This window comes from Mesoplodon mirus, assembly GCF_964341445.2.
Source record: "Mesoplodon mirus genome assembly, chromosome: 15".
Classification (NCBI taxonomy): Eukaryota; Metazoa; Chordata; class Mammalia; order Artiodactyla; family Ziphiidae; genus Mesoplodon; species Mesoplodon mirus.
Window position 1 is genome coordinate 34,147,756 of NC_138991.1, and position 24,294 is coordinate 34,172,049.

General features: G+C 51.7%; 1 protein-coding gene and 1 long non-coding RNA gene across 6 annotated transcripts; one reads left to right on the forward strand and one right to left on the reverse strand.

Annotated features, from left to right (window-relative positions):
• On the forward strand, window positions 1-21,426 carry AGFG2 (ArfGAP with FG repeats 2). 5 transcript variants are annotated; one of them, XR_014295977.1, is made up of 13 exons: window positions 1-480; window positions 8,875-8,968; window positions 9,820-9,935; window positions 11,046-11,199; window positions 11,768-11,933; window positions 12,623-12,748; window positions 13,393-13,425; window positions 18,162-18,282; window positions 18,472-18,554; window positions 18,745-18,825; window positions 19,686-19,814; window positions 19,975-20,261; window positions 20,590-20,652. XR_014295977.1 is itself a non-coding variant. In XM_082643409.1 (13 exons), the coding sequence occupies exons 1-13, from the start codon at window positions 260-262 to the stop codon at window positions 20,647-20,649; spliced, it is 1,470 nt and encodes a 489-aa protein (XP_082499535.1). In that variant the 5' UTR covers window positions 3-259; the 3' UTR covers window positions 20,650-21,426. The 5 variants fall into 5 exon arrangements, 2 of the variants coding, with proteins under 2 accessions (XP_082499536.1, XP_082499535.1); XR_014295978.1 differs by having other exon boundaries at window positions 19,978-20,261; XR_014295979.1 differs by lacking the exon at window positions 20,590-20,652 and having other exon boundaries at window positions 19,975-20,078; window positions 20,176-20,261.
• Window positions 12,757-24,198, reverse strand: LOC309816204. Its single transcript, XR_014295980.1, has 4 exons — window positions 24,114-24,198; window positions 23,056-23,283; window positions 18,422-18,588; window positions 12,757-13,019 (listed from the first exon to the last, which is right to left on the reverse strand). It is a non-coding gene; the product is annotated as an uncharacterized lncRNA (long non-coding RNA).
• Window positions 24,199-24,294: the final 96 nt, after the last annotated feature.

The window sequence follows — 24,294 nt, forward strand, 5'->3', positions numbered from 1 at the left end:
GGCGTGGCGTTGGCAGCTCCCGCAACTCGAGGCCGTTCAATGCCGGGCCAATCAGAGTGAGGAGGTGGAGGAGGCTTGCCAATCAGCGTGCAGAACAGGCGAAGCAGGGGGTTGAGGAGTCTCGCGCGGTTGCCGCCGGCTCCCTAGCTTCTGTCAGGGGAGCCGGGCGTGCGGGGGCGGCTGAGGAGGCGGGAAGGCGGCAGTGGTTGAAGGGGCGATTGCTGACTTGCGGGGAGGAGGTCCGAGGGGTTGAGCAGCCATGGTGATGGCAGCGAAGAAGGGCCCAGGGCCGGGTGGCGGGGTCGGCGGGGGAAAGGCGGAGGCGGAGGCGGCCTCGGAGGTGTGGTGTCGCCGGGTGCGGGAGCTGGGAGGCTGCAGCCAGGCCGGGAACCGCCACTGCTTCGAGTGCGCCCAGCGCGGGGTCACCTACGTGGATATCACCGTGGGCAGCTTCGTCTGCACCACCTGCTCCGGCCTCCTGTGAGTGGACCGGCGCGGGGGGGAGGACCGGGAAGGAGCGGCGGAGAGTTGGCGTTGAGGACAGCGGGGACCCGGGGCGAAGGGACAGAGCCGAGGTCGGGGGCGGCGGGGAGGCCTGGGACGCGCCGGATGTGCCGAGAGGGTCGTCTGCTGCAGAGGTGTCACGGGGAAGGCGAAGGGTCAGGGGCGACAAGAAACGATTGGAGTCGCGATGCAGGGGAAAGGAAAGACAGCGTGAGAACTGGAGAAACTCCCTAAAGGAGGCGAGGCGATCCGAAAGTGGGGAGAATTGAAGGAAACTGTGGTCGGGTGGGGGTTAGATATTTAAGGGTCCAGAGAATGATAGATACCTTGAAAGGGAACTTCATGTAGGTGGAGGGCAAACAGGAAAGAGGTAGAGCAAGCTAGACTCAACATGAAGGGGTACCTTTCTTCCTTCTGGCTTGTGCCCATCCTGGATTGTGAGACGGAGAAACCAATTTAAAATAGGTAAGTTAACCCAGGTTGACAGCACAACGATAGTGGCAGGTAAAGAGCCACGTTCCAGTGTTCAGGAACAGATCCTAATCTTGCAGGGCTTTAGAATGCTACCCAGAGGGAGATTTCTTACAATTCTAAGAGATGAATGCTGATGGGTTGCCCTGTTAGAGAACTTAACTTTTCCAGAGGTTTGGGGATCTGGATGAGCCATCCTTAAGTATAATAATTTACACCTTTAAGCTCCTTGTTGCCATGGCTTGCTCCTGGTAGTAACATCTGGCGACTCTTTCTAGATTTGGGGGGAGGGGGGGTTGTTGAATAATCTGCAGTGCTACCTTGGCACTGGCACTGAATTTGGTCATGCCTGAGCTAATTTAGAGCCTCAGATTTCTAGCCCAGATTTCTGGTTATATAGTAAGGTTCTTTTTTCCCCCTTAGAGAATTATCTGGTTAGATGCATGACTAACATTTGATACCAAGCCTGCATGTCTATCTTCATAAGTTTATCAGGGGCTTTATTTTGACTTTTTTAGTATTAATACATTAGTTTGGTTGGTTTCATTTTTAACTAGGAGCGCTTTCCTTGTTTCTTCTTACATCTTCAGGAGCTGAGGAAGGAGTGGTGTTCTTGCGTGACAGATGGGAGAACAGAAGCTAAGAGAGGTTTAGTAACTTATCCAATGCCAGATGGGGGTTGCTGTTTTCAGCATTTGTTGTTCCATATTAGTTATGATCATGGCAGACCAGAAATGAGGGTCCAGATCTCCTCATGCAGTTTAGGATTATTTCTCTATTCAATTCTTACTTCCTTAGCCAAACTTCTATGCTTTAATCAACCTTACTTGTGTGTTGTGAGGATAGACTTGACTTTCGTCTAAGTAAAAGCATTGTGGCTCTTGGGATAGTGGTTTAGAACACGAACAGTAATGTGTCAAAAGTTGAGATAGAGGCTCAAAGGAAGTCAAAGGATAGAGACTCGAGACTGGGACAAGTACTTTGAGGAGAATAGGAGCAAGGTTTAGGAGTATTTATAGTGCAGAGTACAAAGAGAGCAGATTCCTGAAGATCCTGTTATGAAAAGGCAAATCTGATTATGGAGTCTGGAGAGAAGTCAAAGGAAGCAGGGGGATAACACTGATGGCATATCGGAGTCTAGGTCCCAGGAAGAAAATGTCAGGAAACAGTGTTAACTCATTCCCCTAGTTAGCTGCCAAGGCATGAAAGCTAAAACGCTGAATAAATGGAAAGTGCTGACATCATTATCATTATTTTATAGATCTTGGTTTAAAGTATCCCACAGACAACACTTCCCTTCTATAATGAATGTCCCTCAATCAGGACAGAAGGAGGGCCAAGGGATCTGGCTCACATTAAAAACCCGGTTTCTTTTGCTGGACAAGTTAACTCCTTAAACATCAGTGCACAGTTTACAGAACTTTACCACTTCCCCCTGTGGTCATTATTGTTGAGCTCACTGGTGAAAAGTCAAGCTCCTGTGATCTGGACAGACAGTGGGTGGGGCTGACGATGGCCTAAGGTTGCTTAATAGAGAAGTACCTCAAGAGGCCTGTCTCTGTCTGTGGTGCACGTACTTCCAACTAGGGGCTTAGCTCCTCAGGAACTTAAGTTCCTGTAGGACCAAGTGGTGGGAGTCTACCAGCCTCCCCCTTTTCTTTTAGTTTCAAATGATTCTCAAAGGGACATTTTTGCTTAGTATTTTGGTAAAGCATTATGAGAATCACTCGGAGTGATTCTCGAGGTGGTAGACTTTAGGGAACGCATTTTGGTGCTTGGGAAATCAGAAGCTGGGCCAACTGTTTGTTAGCATGAGGTGAGGGTAGAGTGAAGGGTCAAGAAGCTGGACTGAAGGCATGTTGAGATTATAAAGAGACAAATGTCAGAAGAAACTCTACAAGAAAGCTGTAGCTGCCCTGGCTGTGACCGTCTGCCTGGGTTCTGGTGGCTTGGTACTTCTCCTTTGCTGACTGGAGTCGTAATAGCATGGACTAGGGCAAAGCACGTAAAGCTTTAAAAGGGGTCTCCGCAAAGTATTACCAGTGTCCTTTGATGTACCTTGGGAAGGGCCGGGAGCTGGCAGGTGGGCCGTAGGCAGAACGTGAGGTGGGGCGTGCTTACTGCTGGCTGCAGAGTGCGGCGGCAGCAGGCAGCCCAGCAGGCGATGGCGAGGCGTGGCTCCACGGTGACCCGTACACTGGTCAACGTCTTAAGTCCACATGGTTGCTTGCCCACAGATTTGGATTTTGTGGTGCTAGCGAAAATCGTAGTAGTAGGCCAATATCTTGCATCAGTCTACCAGTCAACAAATGTTTGTCGAGTGTCTTTGAAGCCCCAGACACCGTTTTAGGCACTGGCGATGTGGTAATGAACAAAACTGACAAAGTCCCATCTTCATGTAGCTTGCATCCTAGGGGAGGCCTTGGACTCTAAATAAATCATGAAATATATAATTGCAGGTAGTGATAAGTCTTATGAAGTAAACTAAAGCTCAGCATGGGCTAGAGAGTGATGAGAGCTCATATTCAGCTATGATGATGAAAAGAGAAGAAATATTCTTTCTTAAAATAAAGAGGATACTGAAGGAGAGGAAATTGAAGTATCATACTTCACATCATAGCCAGAGAAAGGAGACAGAGGCTTGGCTTTCTTTTGAAAGCCAGTTTTCTGTTGAGTGTGTTACAAATATGTCGACCACTTAGGGGGCTGGAGTGTTCTGGGGCAGTGAGCAGAATTGCCAGGGTTCCCATCTGGCTGGATTGACTGATAATAACAAAGTTGAGTGTTCTAGCCAAAGTTGAATTTCCCAAGATCTGAAGAAAAATTGAGATTTTAATAGTGGGGAGTGGGTATGGCTGTACCTTCAGCTCTGCATGTGTGAGCTCATTCTTGCTGTCTTTTTCAATGAGAAATTTTTTCTCAGCTCAAGCAAAAACCCACAGTGTTGGTGTGTGGCCCTGAGAGAGAGGCTGCTAATTTCTGCCGTTTCTAAATTTACATACATGCTGCCACAGTGGTAGGTCCCAAATTTGACCTAGTTTTATTCATTTGGTTTTCTTCCAATACCTAATTTCCTTAACCTGGATAGAGATCCTTTTACTCTCCCCAATCTACTCATGCGCTTGTCTGTTCAGTTATACTACTAACTCTTTGACTAGGAGACAAATCTGCCATTTGAAGCTGGGGGGGTAAAAATTGCCGCTGAAAAGGACTTCTTTCCAAAGCAGTGCCTCAGTGTTCCTTCTTGTTCTGGTTTGCTTGGATGCCTCAATCGATAAACCACTTTTCTTTAAAAAGGAAATAGATGGAGAGGCCTGAGATCTCATTGGCATCTGGGCTAGGCACTGTCTTTGACACCCAGTTTTTCAGCCAAGTACATGACATACTTCCCTGACCTGTCTGTTGGAGTCTGTCCTTTAATCCGTCATCTTTCAGGGCTCAGTAGTGGCTGTTTGTCTCTTCTACTTCTTTACAACTTTATTCTGACAGTGGGATTAAGTCAGGATTGAGGTGGATGGAGCCCGGGACTGGATGTCAAGAGATGTGCTTGACAGCTCTTTATTTGTGATAAGTTGCTACCCTCTTGGTGCCTTAGTTTCCCTGTCTGGCTCGCTAATAGCTGTTCCTAACCGAAACATTTTTATCTCCATGGAAGGAAAGGTATAGTATGTTGTTCAATAATTCAGTACTTTTCCATCTGTCTGGACTGGAGAGGTAGACATATGCCTTGCCCTTATTTTAGTCCTGTCCCTCCATCCCCTCACACCTCACCTTTCTTTTTTTTAAAATTATTTTATTTTATTTTATTTTTGGCTGCGTTGGGTCTTTGTTGCTGCGCGCGGGCTTTCTGTAGTTGCAGCGAGAGAGGGCTACTCTTCGTTGCGGTACGCGAGCTTCTTGTTATGGAGCACAGGCTCCAGGCGCACGGGCTTCAGTAGTTGAGGCACGAGGGCTCAGTAGTTGTGGCTCACGGGCTCTAGAGCACAGGCTCAGTAGTTGTGGCTCATGGGCTTAGTTGCTCCATGGCATGTGGGATCATCCCGGACCAGGGATCAAACCTGTGTGCCCTGCATTGGCAGGAGGATTCTTAACCACTGCGCCACCAGGGAGGTCCGCGCCTCTCCTTTCATATTCACTTCTGCCAGGCAGAGATGGACAGAGTCTCTAAAATTACAGATTTAGGTATTTTATTGTATAGGGCCTTTGGACAACTTGAAAAGCTCCTAAGAAAATAATAAATTACCAAAGGGGTGAGAAGAAAGGGGGCAAAATGTGAAAGGATTGAGATTGAGCCTGAAGAGGAAGGTAGCAGCTGGTAGTATCAGGATTCCAACGTGTCTCTACATGAGGGCAGCTGTTTATTATTGTCACTGAGGAAGAACTTCAGGAAATGGGTCGAAGCAGGGGACTTTCAGTTAGGAAGGAATTCCCTAAAATTAGTGAAATTGACCCTGGAGCAGGGTAATGGGGAGCCTTCCTAAGAGGGACTCTTCTTGGTAATGTTTGGGTCCAAGATAAGAGCTAACCTGGTTTAGCTGAACCCTGCTCAGAGGCAGAGGAATGGAATCCCAGGGGCAAAGAAACACAATCTAGGGTGTATGAATTTGAACACAAATATTCAGAGGTAAGGAATGCCCGAGTCCAAATCTGGCACAAATGAAGGAACTTGGGTGCTGGGTAGAACTGTTTTTTTCCACTGTCGACCTGGCAGAACCCTTCTTATCTGAGCAGCTGAGCAGGTTTGAGGCTTCTATGAAGCAAGATAGAAGCAAAACATGGGCCAGTTTGAGGGTGATGACCACAGAGAAACAAAGGATGTGGTATTTGCAGAAATAGTAGTATGCTTAATAGAAGCAAAGGGAGGGGAGAGAGGCAAAGAGAGGGAGGATTGGGCAGACTTCAGGATCTCTGCAAGTCGCTTCACTTGCCAAGTAATTCAGAGTGCTTCAGAGAGTGAGTCAGAGTACTTCAAGTGCCATTTAGGTGCCCTGTGAAAAAGAAACTGAAGTAGAAAAAGACGTCATGACTGGGCTGAAGGCTTGAGCCCTAGTAAGTTACTTGCCTTCAACTAGAAAAACTTGCCCTATTCTGGGCAAATACCTTTATCTCTATTTCCCCAGCTCCTCCTGGTTAGAAATAATAGAATAGATTTGCTGTGATAACCAAAAGCAGTGCCTCCTTTGAGCTCTCACTTCTTGTTTTGGGGAGAACCTGAGAGTTATGGTGGGGAGACTGGCTGCAAGTTGGAGAGTTGGGTCTGTTTAGTTCCAGGCCAGTGATTCCCATCTGGCCCAGTGCATGACCCTGGTTTGTACCCGGTAACACACAACACTCCTAGACCATTTGATTTCGGCTCCTGGGAAGAGACAGGCTCTCATTTCTAAATTGCTTCTCTTGGCCAGCAGTGGCCTCTCTATGATTCAGAGACAAACGCTCTGACTCATAGGCCGTGTAACTAGGCCCTCTTCCTGGGCTGCAGTGTTGCCTTGTAGACTCTCCCTGCCCCCAAACCGTGGCTCTGGTTATACATGATCCAGTCTACAGACATCAAGGTCAGAGCAGTGCTTTTTGTCCTGTGCTATGGAAACATCCTGTTCCATCAGATTCATTTGGCCCAAAGCACCTAAATCACTTCTTTTCTCTGCCTTTCCTTTATCCTATCTCCACCCCGCCTCAAAACCCCTCCAGTCCAAGCCCAGCCAGAGGAAGTTCTGTTGCTCTAAGCATCCCCTCTAGACTGATGAGTGGGTCAAGTTCCCTGCCCCCCACCCCTCCCAAGGAAGCACACCTCCCTGTTTATACTTTGCTAACAGTTCCTGGTTGTCCTGTCAGGAAATGTCAATGACCTTTTTGTGATAGGCTTAGAATCTGTTTTTCTAGTGTAAACATAATACATTTTACTTTTCCCATGACCATTTCTCTTCCCTCACTGCTGCATCCTGGTGCCACGTCCTCCCCCATCTGACTGTGTGCGCCTGCTGCATTGCAAAGTACCCTCTCTGGGCTCCTTGGCTCCTTCTTGGAAGCAAGTGATCGAGGACTAGGTCCTATAATTTTTGCATCCCCCACAGTGCCAAACACAATGCCTTGTGTTTTATTTAGCAAAGTAAATATTTGTCAGTGGGAGGCGACAGGGCAGCCCAAGAGGTCTGCTCTGGCTAGACCTCGGAAAGGCCTGGCAATCCCAGGGGGAAGGGCACAGTGGTTAAGGTGAGAAAGGGCAAGGGAAAGAGTATCAAAGTGGGATGTTTGGACTGCGGGATGTCTGGACTTCAGGAACAGAACAGAACCAAGCCACTCGTAAGAGAGGCTTTAGGAGAGAAAACTGGAGTCTCTGAAATGCAATCAGAAGAGAGTCTTCAGGTCAAATCAGGTTTAAGAGCTATGGTTTGACACCGAGTTACAAAGCCTGGCTTTTGGTTCCCCCCCCCCCCCAGCTCATCTTTCCTCAGGGCATCTGTCCTCTTTGATATTGCTTATCTTTTAAAGGGGTATTTTGAAACCCATCCAAGTCTTGTAGCAGAATTGCTGAAAACGTCCCCAGTTGTAGCCTCCAGTGTCCTTCCTGTCCTTGGTTAGAATTCCGTACTCGGTAACTTGTCCAAAAGAGCAGCTGCCCTTCACTGTTTACCTTTTACTCTGTCTTCTGTCCGTTCTCCCCACCCAGGCTGCCTTCACTTATGCTAACCCACGCACTGCCGTTCTGCCAGGCTCGCCTGGGCACCTGTATTCATCGTGTGCACCTGTAAGCCTGCAGGTGTGCTTTCTCCACCTTTCCCTAAGATTTCCATCTGGTAAATTTTGTTTGCTTTCCTGAGGGCGTCAGCCAGGACCATATTCTAGAGTTACTTTTATTTTCACGTCTTGCTTTGCCCATTTTTTCCAGGGGAGTGAAAACCAGAAGAGGCCTTATCAGTTGAGACTGTCTTTCTTGCGTGTGCCCATGGTCTTTCACTCCTGACCCCAGGGTCTAATTTATTTGTTTTGGTTCAGCCAGTTGTGTTTTCATGTGATGAGGGCCATAGGTTCAGACTAGAGTAAAACTGAAGGTAAGGAAAGCCTGCCTGGCTTGGCCCCAGGCTCCCGTTAGAGCACTCTGGAGGGCAGCTGAGTGGGGGCGAGGAAGCCTTCTCAGCTGTGATCTCCACAGGGCATCTGTGGGCAGAGCTGGACTCCCAGGGAGTTAACAGAATACACAGAGCTGGCACAGAAGCATCCCTACAGGGTATATGTTCCTGACTCATGCCCGTCTCATACTCATGATTGAACCTGACTTCCTCCTGCTTCGTTGAAAGATCTAGAAGTGAAAGAAAGTCTGGAATACTTCTTTTCCCAGAGATCACTCCCTAAAAAGAGGGGCCCGCTCCATCCCTCCACCACACCGCCCTCCTGTGTAGTCCAGAGGGGGAGCAGCCAGCCTAGGGACTCTTGTCTCCAAATCTTATCTATGTTGGTATTATCAGGGATAGTCATGGGCCTTCATTTTTGCTTTCCCTCATGCATGAGGGATTTGTGTCTCCATGGGCTCTGGGACCCTGAGGATGTGCTGTAGGTCTCAAACAATGATGAAGCAGGAAACGGGAAATGGCCCCATGCCAGAGTTCCCAGAAGTAACCCCTCAGCCTGAACACTCAGCTGCTGTGGTCTGAGCCGAGGTAGAGGAGGCTTCTGGATGGGCAGGCTCTACCTTCCTCTCCAGAATGACTGGGGTTCCCTGTCTCTCATGAGAAGCCTCCAGAACATTCTTGCCTCCCTTCTTTCCTTGAATTAGGAAGTAGCTTCAGTCAGAGAGTTTCATGTACGTGTGGTTTTATCCTTTCCCCCTCCCTCTCCTCCCATAAACAGACCTGCAGTGCTAGTGGCATTCTACTTCTCTTTTTTTCTATTTGTCTCCCACAGGAGAGGCCTAAACCCCCCTCATCGTGTCAAGTCCATCTCCATGACAACTTTCACTGAGCCTGAGGTAGTGTTCCTGCAATCCCGTGGAAACGAGGTGAGCCACCCCAGACGGAAGGGTTCCAGGCTGCAGTTGCCCTATCTGTCGGTGGAGCTTTGCCTCAAGAGTATAGAAAAGCCCTACAGTTTTCTTTTTTGCTCGAGTTTCCCTTATTTTTTAGTATGTAAGGTATCTTAACTTATGTCCAGGTGTACATTTACAGAATCTTAGTTATAAAATTTGGGGTTTGTCCAGGCCCCTTGTTGGAAGAATCAGGGGAAGAAGCAAAATCTCTGTCGGGGGTGGCCCCTGGGCACTCGAGGGAGGAAATGCTCCACAGTGATGAGCGTTCAGGGTTGACTGGGCTGGGCCCTCTGAGCAAGAGCTCCTGGAGCCAGCTCTGCTGACTGGAGCCTCGGCAACTGGGTCTAAGCCATGTCATTTACTTGAAAGTGAGTTAAACCCCTTCTCCAGCTAAATCTGCTGGTGGGAAGATGCCAGCCTTGGTGTCAGCAGTACCCCTAGCTTATGGGTGACAGACTTAACTTGGAGGGTGCAAACAAGGGCCTCTAGGGGGTGTTCTGGAAGCCACAGTTCTGAAAATTGCTCCTGACCCCACCTCCATCCAAATTTAGTCCCCCTTAGTTCTCATGGCCCTCTGTTTTCTTTCACAAGATGTGTCACAGTGTGTCATTATAAATGTATTTTTATTTATCTAAGGCATGACCTCCCCGTTAGATGATCCACTCTGCGAGGACAGGGATCATGTCTGTTTTGTAGGTGTACCCAGATCCTCACATTGTGTCCATGCTTGATAAATGTCTATTGATGAATGAGCTGGAAATGGTTTGACTCCCATTTCATGCTTTCTGCCCCAGTTCCTCTGCCACCTGACTTCATTCCTTTAGGTTTGCAGGAAGATTTGGCTGGGTCTTTTCGATGCTCGGACATCTTTAATACCAGATTCCAGGGATCCTCAGAAGGTGAAGGAGTTTCTCCAGGAAAAATATGAGAAGAAGAGATGGTAAGGAGGAGGAAAGAGATTGCTCTGGAGACATGTGTCCAAGACACACTTCATCTTACAGTCCAGTTTCCAGAGCTGAACTGGGGCTTCTCTCAAAGGCTAGACAAGGGTTGAGTCTGTTCCCTTCAGATTCAGTTAGGGCCGAATTCTGACTTCAAAATAACAAAGGTACAGGAAAGAACAACTTGCTCTTGGTCACTAACCTTGCAGATTTGATGTCCCCTCTTTTGGGGAGACAGTAGACTGATTGGAGGGGAGAGCTAGGGCCCCCACTAGGGAGTTTGGGTTCATTTTTATAGCTCAGCTGATCTCATTTATGGAGAGAGGTGGCTGGGAGCACATGTCCTCTAGCTTCATGCTTTTAACCCGTGATTCATATGTCCCCTGTTTTCCTGCTGAGGAAACAGCATCTCTGTTCTGTCTTGCCTTTTCTCTCCCCAGGTGTCACTTCCTATTGTTCGATTTCTGGGGTGGGAGGGTGTGCACGGTTGGGGGTAACTCTGGGGTGGAGAAGAGAATTCAGGGAGCAAGGAGACTGGTGTGGATAAAACAGAATTTTGGAGTCCCTTCAGGGGGCGGTCCTCGGGATAAAGAAGATACATCCGGAGTAGAGACCGCATCCACTGGAGTGGAAGGGGATTTGATCAGAAGGCGCAGCAGCCGGCAGGATAGATCGTGAGCACTTAGGAAATGAGGTGGCAGAGAAGGAGGAACCTGAAGACACTCCCAGGAAATAAAAGGGGGTCCTTGAGTAGGAAGTTGGAAAATAGGATCACCTGTTGCTCAGCATGATTGCAGGTGTTATTACTTGAAACCCAGATGGTTTGATGTGTCAGAGAGAGGAGGGAGAGATGAGGGGAAGACCGGCACAAGCCAGAGCCAACTGAACATCCCTGCAGGAAAAAAATGAGCATCTGACAGTAAAGGGGAAGCTCAAGTTAGGCAGAACTTTGCTAAGTTGCTAAATTCCCTTTAGTTCAAAAAAGAAAATCAGTAGGGAAAGTGAGAAAGGACTTTGACTGCTGTAACCTGTGTTTTCTCAAGCACCTAAGCTGAGCAAGGTCCAAGGTTCCACCCCTCTCCTCTTAGCCTAACTGTTCTCTCTCCAAGGTATGTCCCCCCAGACCAAGTCAAAGGGCCCACTTATACCAAAGGCGGCACCTCCACCGCCATCCAGGGGTCCATTCCGGAAGGGAAGCCCCCGCGGACACTTCTGGGGGATCCTGTGCCGTCTCTCTCGGCCGCTGCCTCCACTTCCAGCCAGGTAACTCTCAGATGTGCCCTGCAACTTATTTTGGGATTTGGGAGACAGGGGTATCAGTTTCCTAAATCCAATCGCCTGAACTTAGCAGACGACGGTCCAAGAGGTGTGAGCAGGTTCTCAGCCCTGCTGTTCCCATGTCTTGCATCTCTCACCTTGGATCTGTATGTTTTGGAAGAAAGACCCCAACCGGAAGTGGTATTTAGGGAAGTCAGAGTATCAACTTCAAACGTGACCACTCCTCCAAGGAAAAACAGGGGCCAGGACACTGCTTCAGGCGCCTGGGAAAGATGAGGAGGGGCTGTTGGGCGACATCCCTGTGTATCTCAGGGTTGCCTTGACTAACGTACTCTAAAATACGTGGTTCCGGGAGCTGCTGCACTGAGAGGACAGAGGAATTAGGGATGAGAAGGGCTCAGGCACCTTCCGCCCGGGAGCCCTCTCGGTTGAGGGTAGTTTCTGCCTCTCTTCTCTCTCCACTCGCCTATCTGGGGGCAGCCCGGGGAGCCATGCAAGGGCCTGGGTCATGGCTGGGATTCCGAGTGCTATATGTACTGCCTTCTCCTCCAAGTCTGTCAGTCAGTCTCAGCCCCGGATGTCCCAGCCCCGGAGCTCTCAGCCACCTCCCCCCTCCTCGGTCAAGAAAGCCAGTACTGACCTGCTGGCCGACATCGGCGGAGACCCATTTGCTGCTCCCCAGGTGGCACCAACTTTTGCTGCATTCCCAGCCTTTGGGGGTAAGTGGGACTTGGGAAGAGAACCTTCCTACAACATACGTCCCCATCACACAAGGAATTCACTCGGCCCTAGCTCGCTGCACAGGAATGAACGTGATGGTAATTCTGAAGTATCACGGCTGGGAGGGTGGGGGTCAGATGAGTACAGCCGGGATTACAGCCGGAATTAGTTTGGGGAGTTTGACCAGAAAGCATGTCAGTTGGGGGCTCCCAGCCCTCCCTCTTAGAGCACTGGAAAGAGCCTTTTTCTTAGTTTCTCTCTCTGTTAAAATGGGGCAAGGGGATTGGCACAGGTTCCATTTCCCCTGTCCTCTTCCCGAAGACCAGCAGTAGCCAGTAGAGGGTGGAACAAAGTGATTATCTAGTTTCCCTTTTTCCTTTTTAAAGCCCTTGCCCCCAGCAAAATCTTTTTCCATGATTCCGCCTAAACTAGGCCCTGACAAAAATGTTAATGCCTCACGGAGTAAGGATAAAAAATGGGGAGTGAACCTGGAGGCCTCTGAGATGCCCTTTCCCCCTGCATGTGTCTGGCTCTCTGCCCCAGGCTCCTACCAACTCCCTCTGAAGAGGACCCTGCAGGAAGGCAAATGTCCCATTGAGCGGCCCTTGGCCTTCAGAACTAGTCCGTGTGATATGGATTACATATACATCATATATAAACATAACCTTTATATTCTCTCCACCTATAGGCCAGACGCCTTCCCATGGGGGCTTTGCCAACTTTGATGCCTTTGGCAGTAGCCCTGGCTCTTCTGCATTTGGAAGCATGCCTCCAGCTGGCCAAGCCCCGTTCCAGGCCCAGCCAGCACCCCCAGGTAAGCTCTGCCCCTCTGGCTTCCTTGCTTGCAACTGTGACCCACTGTCCACACTCATACATCACCCTGCATTCACATCCGCACCCACCCAAAGTACCGCACAAAGAGGAGAAGCTCCAGGAAAGGACGAGAGGAGTCTGATGAGGTTCTTGTCAGGAAGAAGGGGCTCTGTTCTCTTTCTTCATGTAAGGAAATGGCTAAAACTGCATCAGGAGTTGTGCAGGCTGTGCACTGGGAGGTCGCTGACTGGGAAGCAGTGGAGACCCGAGTCCTAGAAAACATGAGAATGGACATGACCTTTCCCCGAGAGGGCCCCCAGGGCAAGGGCTGGGTCAGTGTCCTAGGTGGTCTCCAGAAGTCCTCAGGCATCCCTCTTAGAGCAGAAGCCTGCCAGCTCTGCGTCGTGGTGTTCCTGTGGGATGGAAGGAGAGTCTAAAGGCCCCTAAAGCACTCGGTCCCTCCCGAAGCTCCCAGACATCAATCAGGCTTCAGAGCTTTCGGGCTGCCTCCTTCCTTTGGACATCCTGCACACAGGAGGGCAGCTGGAGCGCTGTGAGGACGGATGTCTGGGGACGGCCAGTGACTGACACTCTCTCTCTTCTCCCCACCTATCTGCCCTTTCCCTGCCCCACCCTCACTGCCAGCCAGTCGGATGCTAACTGGAAGTCACAGCTTCGGTAAGTTATTCCTCCCACTCCACAGCTGACCCAAGGCAGAAGCCTCTGTCTCAGGTCCTCTGACCCTAGAGTTTTGAGGTCTGGAAGGAACCCCTCAAATTTAGCCTTTAACAAAGGAGGCAGTTAGCAGTTTCCCTAGTCGTGCAGCCCACAGCCCAGCAGAGCCCAGCCCACAGCGCAGACTTCCTGACTCTGCTCTGCCCACAGCGCCCCCGCCTCCCACTGTTGCTCTTGTCTTTAATTTTTTGAATGGAACAAGAAGAGACATTTTATATTGACAGAAGTTAAAATTCACAGCAGAGTTCTCACATTGTGAACTTAAAGTAACTGACAGAGTAGCCTTGAAATCCATAAAGCAAAAACTATTAGACAGAAAGAAAATCTGATAAACCAACAGATGGAGACTATAATAGATCCTCTCACAAGATTCATAGGTGGAGTAGATAGACAAGGAGGGAAGAGAGTTGACCATTTGAGGAACACTTTAACAAGTATGACCTAAGAAGTATAAGTAGAACTTTGTAACAAAAATACAGAATATATATTATTTTCAAACATATAACCCTTTTATAATTTGACCATATACTGGGAAACAAAATCTCCATAAATTCTAACAAGGAGAAATTGCATAGGTCATGTTATTCTATATGGTAAAAGATGTCCTAAAAATTGTCCCCACACAACGTTTCATGTCCTTAAAGGCATGAAGCAGATAAGGAGAAGACACGTACTTACAACATGGAAAACAGACAAAAAGCTAATAACCATAATATGCCTTTTTAAACTCCTGTTAATAAGAAAGACTAGAATAATGGACAAGGGATAGAAGCAGATAATACCCAGAAAACATGAAAATGTCCTCAACCTAACACAGGGAAAACACAAATTAGAATAAGATAGTAATTGCGCACATTATATTCACAAAATTTTTAAAGATTAATAATGGCCAGTATTGTGTGGGGAAATAGGCCCTTTTGTATGCTGTTGGCAAACATGTATACTGGTACAGGAATATTCAATTTAGCAAGAGGGAACTATTCCCAGGAATGGGATCTGGAAAGGAAACAGCCTATTACAAGGTGGTTATAAATTGGTTGGTTCAGAGATGCATTCCTAACGCAACTGATTGGTTTAAAGGGAGTGCTTAAAGTGCCAAGCTTTAAAGGAGAGAAGGGAGGCGTCAGCCCTGGAGCCATCCCAGGCTGAACCTGGGGTGGACCGTTTGTCCAGTGTCTGCTCATCTCAAGAAGCAGACAGCCCACGGCCGGACCCAGAGCCCACCAGTGCTGACGGTGCTTGGGGAGCACCCCCGTATCATCTCCATGAGGAAAGAAAGATCTCTGTTTTGCAGCTGAGGAAACTGGCTCAGCTTGGCCAAAATCAAATGTGTGATCAGTGGCAGATCCCATTCATTCCCAGCCACACCATGACCACGAGGGTGTTTCTGTGAGTGTGACGTGAGGAACCACTGGGGAGGAAGTAGGAAGATTTGGGTGAGAGGTGGATGTCTCTTCTGACAAGGCTGGTTGTATTGTTATATATCTGAGGGGGGAGTATGGAGAAGGGGGCATTTCTAAAAGTGCAGTTTCCCCTGAAACTGTTAGAAGGCAAGTCTACTAATCCAGCCCTGTGGAGTGAGGCTCTGGCAGTGGATAGGAAGCAAAGGAGCACAGGTATTGGGAGCGTCGGCCTCCTTTCTGAGGACGCGCCCTCGGTGCAGGGAGCCCAGCCTGCCTGAGCCAGGGCCGGCTCTGCCCTCTAGCGCCAGCCAGGAGGCACACAGCACTCTCTCCCCGCCCTCAGTGGAGAGCCTGGTCCCCACTGAGGGGAGCACCCTGACCCAAGGGCCCAGAGCAAGACTGAGGAGTCGGACCCCAGTAAGGACGGGGAGCTGTGTCCGCTGAGAAAGTCCATGTACCTCAAGTCCGTCGGACAAAGGAAAGGCCTGGGGTCTGAGAAGCCGAAGATCCACCACCGCCCTGGTGGCTTCCCAGCCTTCCCCACAGCCCGTGGGTGCGAGAGGACTGAAGACCAGGGCTCGCAGTGGCTACAGCCTAGCGCTGTCCCTCAGGAAAGCCCAGGGGTTGGGGAGGGAGGGGCTGAGGAGAGCACTGTCCCCTGAGTGCTGGCTCTCCAGAAGCAGCCCATCCCTGGAACCTCACAGGCAGGCCCTGGGCACTCGGCTTCCCTGCTGGCTTCTCGGCTCTTCCACGTTACAGCCGGTCCCCCATCCCCATCTGGTATGCTCCGTGCCTGGCACCGGGAAGATACCCTTAACAGAGGGGTTTGGATAAACACAGCAGCCTCACCCTTTAGAAAAGGAAGATCCACATTATAGTTCTGGGCTGCTCAGAAGAAAGCCCAAAACTGTACTAACAAGAAACCAGGGCTGAGGTTTGAGGGGACCAGGGAGCAACGCGGATTTGAGAACCACCCCGACCCTGCCATTTCCTTCCTTGCCTTGTGTCTTTATCTTTTCCTTTCCCTCTTCTTCCTCTCATGTCTGAGAAAGAGAAGTATCTTCCCTTGTGAAGGTTACCTCCCTCGTCCTTTCCCACTTTCTGCAGGGCTTGGTCCCATCAGCTTTGCTATCTGAATTTCACCTCCACTTTCTCCACCTCTACCGGCATGTCCCCTTTTTCCCACAAATACACTTCAAGTTCCCGTCCTACAAAATGTCTCTGCAGCCTGATCCACGCTGGTCTCTCGTCTCACCTCTCCACAGCTGTGCCTCTGGGGAAAGGGGTCAGTAGCCTTCACTTACTCTTTTTTTTTTTTTTGCGGTACACGGGCCTCTCACTGTTGTGGCCTCTCCCATTGCGGAGCACAGCCTCCGGACACGCAGGCTCAGCGGCCATGGCTCACGGGCCCAGCCGCTCCGCGGCATGTGGGATCTTCCCGGACCGGGGCGCGAACCCGCGTCCCCTGCATTGGCAGGCGGACTCTCAGCCACTGCGCCACCAGGGAAGCCCTAGTTTTTTTTTATTAGTACATTAAGAGCTTCCTCATTCTTTTGTATAGCTGCACCACTGTCCAACTTATGTCTAGACCATAATTTATCTACTCAGTTCCCTGTTGTTGAATATTAAGGATGTTCGTCTTTTGCTGTTAAACAGCGCTGCAGTTAATAACCCTGCTTCAGCACATTGGCAAGTTATATCTGTAAGGGAATTTTCGGTAGTGGAATTGGTCTAGTGGGGACCCAGTTGATACAGAAATAAACAAAAATACATCACTATACATATGTCAAGTGCTAGGAAGGAAAAGAACAAGGTGCTAGGAGAGGAAAACCAGGATCAAACACTGGGGTCAGGAAGGCCCATGGAAGACATGGTTCTGTTAAGCCTGCAGGGTGAGTAGGCGTTAGCAGGCCAAGGCCATGGGCAAGGCCGCTTGTTCAAGGCAGCGTGGAAAGGCCAGAGGTGAGGGCCGTGTGTCGGGCCCTTTCCACTCGTGTTTACCATCTGAGCCAGCCATCCTGTGTTTCCTTTGAGACCATGTCTTGCTTCTCTGACCCTGGAAGTAGTATCTTATACGTATGATAATGCCTCACGTTTGTGTTATGCTTTATAGATTTCAAAACACTTTATCTCAGAGGGCCTTTACAGCCACCCTACAGGGGGCGGGGTTGGGGAGCAAAAACAAAAGTGGGCTCCGGAGAGTGAGAGAGATGGTTTGCTGGAGTCACAGCTGTAGCAGGTGGCAGAGCCACAACGGGAATCCAGTTCTTCTCCCTCTGCCTGTTCAGCTGTTCATTCAGCACACCCTTCCGGAGCACCGTCAGGAGGCGGGCACTATGTAAAGTGTGTTTCCCTTCGGTAACAAAGAGTCTTCCAGCACTCAGAAAAATCAAGCTTTTCCCCATTTGTAGCCTCATTTTACCCTCACTGTAGCCCAGAGTAGTTGGCAAGACCCCACACTACAAATGAGACTTAGATAAAGAGGCTTTCTTAAAATGACAGGGCCTCAGGCCTCGTCCTGTGAGACCAGGTTGCTGATTGGACCCTAACCCTAACCCTAACCCTAACTCGCCCGAGGGCTGTTCTGTAAACTTCCCCTGTGAGGCTCTTCCATGTTGACTATGAACACCAGGGAGGGCAGGAGAGCCCTGCTGTCGGCCCTGCCCCGTGGGCAGTGCGTCCCAGCCCTGATCTGAGGTCGTGGCGTCAGGGGGCTCCCGAGAGGGGAGCAGGCTGCTCGATAGGAGTGGGAAGGGTGCTGGCGAGGCCGGAGATTTATGCTCAGCACCTCCAGTGCCATCTCCACGTTCCCCGAGTCACCCAAGTGTCCCTGAGCCTTTCTGCCCTTCACAGCTCCTCCCCCACCCCTCTACCTGCTCCTTCATATGATTTATTCATAAATGGAAATGGTGGTTTAGGCAAAAGACAGACGTCTCCATCTCTTAAGGAAAAAATGGGAAGTGTAAGCCAAACTAGAGCAGGAGGGACGGTGACCTGGACGAGGAGGAAGAAATGCTTTTCTCTCTGCGGTGGCGGTCTTGAGCGCTCGGGAGATTGAGAAGGGCTGAGTCTCACGTCGCCTAGAATTCTCGGTGGGAGACAAACCCTCCTGGACTGGGCGATCTGATCCGGGGGAAGGACGGGCTGCCTCAGAGGACCCCGTTGGTGCCATCCCTCCCCTCCCCCTCCACTGCACCCCTGCCTCCATCTCTCCTCCTGCCCTTTCCGTCCTGTCTCATGCCAGCACCCCCTGTTTTACTTCCTGTGCCTGCCCAGGGAGCAGCCAGGGGACTCCATTTTGTGCCTCTCCTCTGGCACCTGCCAGTCAGCCCAACAGCCTTGCAGATACAGGCAGCCTCCTGGGACCCGGGGCATCAGCTGGAGGCATCCCTAGCAGGTAGGTCCAGATGTTGGGGAGCGTGCCATCGGGCAGGAGAGCCGGCCAGGAAAGCCTGGCCTTGCTTATACCAGCCCACTCGGCTCCGCCCGTCCGGCAGGACAGAGTTTGCCATCTCCTAGTTCCTTGCCCAGCTCACCTCCTTGGTGCTAGATGATGTGCATGCCGACTTTTCTCCCCATATCACAGCATGTTCAGGATGGCCAGCCAGGTCCCCACGCTCCAGTCGGCCACCACTGGCGGAGGCGGAAGCACAGGGCTCTCCTTTGGAGGTGAGTCTTGCGTGTAGAGACCTAGGGAGGGGATCTAAGGCCAAGAGGAAATTGGGGACTCTGGAGGGAGGGGAGTGGGGAGAGATGCACACCAGGATTTAGAGGAATGCTCAGTTATCACGATATTAACCAAATGAGAAAAAAATAACCAGCTCTTCATCCCCCCTCTACCCCATTCCACCCTGAGCAGCCTTCAACCCTTTCACCACACCTGCTGCTCATGCCCAGCTGCCTTCCACCAACCCTTTCCAGCCCAATGGCTTGGCCACAGGTAAGCCTCCCCGACTGTCCCCTGGCCCTGACTCTCTCCAGACACCAGCCCAGGCCAGACCGGTTTAATTTCCAGTCCACCTAGTGGGCGAAAACTAGAGGCCCCCAAGTCACCAAATCAGAATTTCGGAGTTAGAAAAGACAGGCTGCCACTTCCCTGAGCCAGTTCCGAAGGGTTAATGCTAACTGGTAGTGGTGGTGATTCTTTTTTCTCCAACCCTCAGTTTCCCTCTGGGAGCCCAGCCTCCTTCCCTTCTGTGTTCCACCTGAAACCATGGCCCTGTTCCCTGCCCTCCTCAGCTGGAGTCCTGTGGTCTCCTGCCCCTCCCCAGCCCCTGCCTCTGCTTTTCTTTCTCCAAACTCACACTCATGCCCCCCTTAGTTTTTTTGTTGTTTTTTGGTTGCTCCTCTAAAACCTTCAGGCCAGGAAGAGAGAATAATATTCGCTACCAAGCTGACCCACGTGGCAGGCCCAACGCTTAGGGCTTTACATCCGTTATTTAATTTTCACAGCAGTCCGAGGAGATAGGCATGGTCCCCCGTTTTAGAGATGAGAGAACTGAGGCAGAGAGGGCTGGTAATTTGCTTTGACTTATGCGGTTTAAGAGGTGGCAGAAAGCTGACCCCATGATCATAACTACCCTGCTGTCCAAGCCACAGGCCACAGGCCGGAGAGGGCAGGGTTGGCAGGATGCTTGGACGCTGAAGCGTTTCGTGCTCATTTCGGGTACTTCCACTGGGTACCTCTGGATAATGAAAAACTATATCCCATTTCTGTGTCTTGGAGGGACTTAGGAAGAACTGTTCTCCACCCTACCTTCCAGAACCTCACCTACCTCATGTCCCTCCCTCCCTCCACAGGGCCAGGCTTTGGGATGAGTGGTGCTGGGCCTGGCTTCCCCCAGACAGTGCCACCCACTGGGGCTTTTTCCAGCCCCTTCCCCCCACCGCTCTTCCCCCCACCGACCTCAGTGACTCAGCAGCAGAATGGTAAGGGATTCAGACCGCGCCCTCCTTTCTTACCCCATTCCCACCCCCAGGGACTCTGCTGTGTGTGTGTGTGTGTGTGTGTGTGTGTGTGTTTGTGTGTGTTGAATATTAGAAATGTATTAGGGAGCCAGACATCTGAGCTAGTTCCCTTTTGGACCAGCAGGGGGAGACCAGGGAAGCAACAGACCTGCCTGTGTCCTCTGACTGTTCCACAGGTTTCTTCCCGGCTTCGGGGAGGCCCACGCTGGCTGCCCACCTTGGGATGTAACTGGGCCTGCCCTGCAGGGAGGCGGGTGAGCTGGGCAGCACCAGCCCCGAGGGGCAGGGTTCCCGTCAGCTGAGTTTTTGCTCTTCCTGCCAGGCTCTTCCTTCGGAGACCAGGGATCCGCCAAGCTGGGGCAGAGGCCACTGAGCCAGCCAGCTGGGATCTCCACCAACCCCTTCATGGTGAGTGGCCGGTGCAGGGCCCGGGCCTGGTGTGGGTGTGGCCTTTCACTCTGGGGGTTGGGACAGAATCCTTCCAGGAGCAGAGGGCAATGTGGGGCGGAACCACGCCCCTTCCTCGTGAAACTCCCTTGGCCCAGCCAGGGATGAGGGGGCTAGTTAAGGAGCCTCTGCGCTCCCCGCCCCTCCGCTTGCCTTCTAGCTCCCTTATTTTCCCTCTTCCCTCAGCACAGTAATTTTGAGGGAGAAAGGAATCCTGAGCTGCATTTTTTCTGTGGCCTCCAGCTCTTCCTCCCTAATCTAACAATTTGTGGTGATTGTTTCTTTCCAGACTGGATCCTCATCAGGCCCGTTTGCCTGCAGCCCTCCGAACACCAACCCATTCTTGTAGCGCTGTGTCCGGGGGGCTGCTCTCTGGGGCCCCTCTACTCCCCGGAGCTCCGATGACCACTTGCCTGTGGCATTTTTGCGGGTCTGAGACCAGATGGGTCTTGTTTCGCAGGGTAGGGGTCTGGGGATGGTGGAGGTGCTAATGCTTTGCTTGGGGCTTGCAGATAAAAGGGCAGCTTCCCGGGTCAGCCACCCCGAGGCTTCCTCCTTCCTCTTCCAGCCCCCACCCAGGCAGGGGGCCCAGAGGCGAGCTGGCAGAGCCTGGCCTAGAGGAGCCTGGTGTTTTATTTTTCAAATTACTAATTATGATGACAAGAGTCCTCCTCTCCTGCCCCCAGCGCTCCCTTCACTCCGAACCCTGTGGGCGGAGGAAGCTGGGGGCACAGGCTGACCTGTGCTCCTTGTGGGAACGACTCCCCAGTGCCCAGCTGTCTAACGCTGTTCTGCTCATGGGCGGAAGCACAGTGGGGAAAGCAGGGCAGAGGTGGGGATGAGGCGTGCATGGTGTTGACGTGGGATGGCGATCAGGACGCGGAGGCCTTGCGGGGCCAGAGTGCCCTTGGTGCCCTGGCTTGGGACAGCACCCCTTTCTCCACGTTTTTGCTTCCCCAGCTCCCTCAGGATGAATAGTTTTACCTACATACTTACACATGCCCAACTTCCGTCAAGCACTTTAGTTAGCTGTGGTGTCATGTTTGGATACCAGTGTTTTATATTTATACATAGAGAATTTTCTAATATAGCCTATTATATATATATATCTATATATATATGCATACACACACGTATCCAGATGCAGCCATTCTTCCTCTCCCAGACAGCTCTTTCACACGGGGAATGGGATGAATCCCTATTTGTGCCTCACAAAGCCAGCGCTCCAGGGGATGGTGGGGAAGGAGGCACACTTCTCGACCACCCCAGCCTGGGCTTTTCCAGAGGAAGGCTTTGTGCAATTGGCTTTTTTTTTTTCCTTTCTTTTTCCCATGTGCCTCCCCCGCTCCTCCCCCTGGCCCCAGATCTCTGCACCAAAGCTGTTGCAGGCAATGTTGGAAAAGAACTGCATTTGCAAGAAAAAAAAAATGGCTCTTGTGGTCTTGCTTTGGGCCAGCTTGAGGGGCCTCATGTCAGTCAATGTGACTGCTTGGGTCGGTGCCTATGCTGCTGTTCGCCAAGGACAGAGCCAGGCCCTGTCTGAACTGGAGTCCAGTTTCAGCAGTGGAGGGAGCGGGGGAGGGGGTGCAGAGGAGGAGCCGGCGTGGGGGCCGGGCAGGGCCTAGTCAAAGTCCAGCTCTCCCAGGTCAGCTGCCTCCTCAGCCCCTCCCCAGACCCTTGCCACCTGGGGATGTTGTGTCAACAGTGTCTAGGCTGTGTGTGTGGTAACAAGACAGCCGGCTTGGGTTAGACACCTCACCTGGGGGAGGAGAGGCCCCGAACAGCCCTGCTGTGAGCGCCTCTCCCTTTCCTAACGCTGCCTGGGAACTCTGGCCCCTTCAGTCGTCCCTTCTTGGGATTTGAGTCTTTCCACCCAATGACCTTTAACCTGACAGCAAGGAGAGGCGGGGACAGTCTTATCACTGATTTACTTTGAGGATTTTTCTGTAAATACCTTCAGCTGCTGCTCTTTGCCCAGCCAGGCGTGGCCTCCCCACCTTCCCAGGGCTCAGTCCCCATCCTGTCTTGTGTTGTGTTCCCGTTCTCTACTCTCCTTCCATCTCCTGGTGGTGCTCCCAGGGTGGACCACCATCTTTTTTTCCCCTGGGTATTCTCCTCTGTCACCCTTGATTATCTGTCTCTTCCCCATTCTCTGCTCAGAGCCAGGGACGCGAGGGAAGCTGGAATCTTGTGGAGAAGGAGGGGGAGGAGGAGCCTTCTTTTTCCCCAGCTCCCCGGCACCTCCTTTCCTAACCAAAAACACTGAGGTTTGGAGGTGAGATTTAAAGGACCAGCAGCTGCAGTCTTCTTACTGTTTGAGTCACACTGCCGCTGTTTCTCAGGGATCTCCTTAACTGCTCAGTGCCTGGGCGCAGGACCTCCCTGCAGTCCCCCCTCCACGCTTCCCAGTCACTGTCCGACATGGACCCCCGTCAGCTCGCTGGCCAGGGCAGGATGACCAGTCAGAGAAGTTACGACGGGTCAGCGTCCAACTCCAGGGCAGAAAAATCAAGAGTTCGCAGGGCGTAGGCTGAGACAGGGACTGCAGCTGCCTGTCTCGGTGTGGAACAGCCTAGTGCTGCCTCCACCCGGCGCCCTCTCTCCAGGCAGGCAGCAAAGATGGAAGAATCCCTGGCCTCAGGAAATGTCTAATTGACTGGGCTGTGTTCCCCCGCCCCATCGCCCAGGGCCTCCCTGCAGGCCCTGCCTGGTGGTTACAAATCTGGACCCACACCATGGGGCTGGAAGGACTCACCCAGACTGCCACCAGGCTTCTGACCAAGTGCTCATGTCCCCCTGGCCAATGCTGTGACAGTGCTCTGCAGGCAACAGTCCTCTGGCTTGACCCCAGCCTTCAGCAGGTCACCAGCGGCTGCCTCTGCGGGTGAGGAAGCAGGAGCCAGGGCCCAGGACCTCTGTCAAGCTCTCCGATGGAGGAAGGGGCTGGCGCTGTCCCTGCAGCCCCCTCCAGAGGAGTGAGAACCTGGACGGAGGAGAGAGGGGCACATGGGAAGAGCCTGGCCCTAGTGCCCCAGCCTCCTCCCTGGGGGCTCCCCTTTGGTAACAAGAGTCTTCCATAGGCACTTAGAATGTGGAGAGCCCATCCCACTGCTGCCCTGCACCTGGCAGCGGGATGCACAGGTGGACCCCCTCAGGTTGGGGGAGGTGTTCTCACCCAACAGAGCTGAAGTTCTGTTACTTCCTGTCCCCGGGGAGCAACACGAGTTACCAGGGCAACAGGCTCAAATCAGTCTTGTCTGGGTAGAGCCAAGGGCAATGTTGTTGCCAGGGCAACTGATTAAGTCAGTCGTTTGGCTCCAGGCTTTTCCTGGTACCCAGCAGGCTAAATCACCTGGCATTGATTACCAACCCACTCGACCACGTTTGCTTGCCCAGGGCCCAGGTGCTCCCATCCCTGCTGCTTCCTGCTTTATCTTTACCCAGCACTTAGGGGTTCAATGACACAAGGCGGTCTGGAGCTGGTCTCTGTGACAGGGGCTGTGATTTCACAAGGACTGGGGTGCTCCAAGGTGGACTGGTTGGTGGGGAGTGGGAAGGAGCAGATATGAAGAGACCCCCCTGTGGGTAGCTTCAAATCAAACCTGGGGAGTAAGGCTACAGGCAGGAGCACAGCAGGTACCTGGCCCCCACAGGTGCCCTGCTCCTCAAGGCAGCATCAAAACTAGGAAGGGGAAAGGCCTGCAGATGTCTTTTGTGTCCCTGCCACTTCTCCATGGCGCATATGTCGAGGCCACACTGGAGGCTATGACCTTGAATATACTTCTGGTGTCCACTTCAGGATCTCCCACATACCTGCCTCTCCCTGGCCAACACCCATCAACGGTGGAGGCTGCCGCTGGCCTGCGTGCACCACCTGAGCTGCCGCCACTTCTCTGGCAACTTGGAGAGGCTTTGGCTGACCTGGGGCGGGGGGGGAAGGGGAGCGGGCACCTGGAGCAGAACCTGGGCACTGCTGCCTGCTGGCCAGATGCCC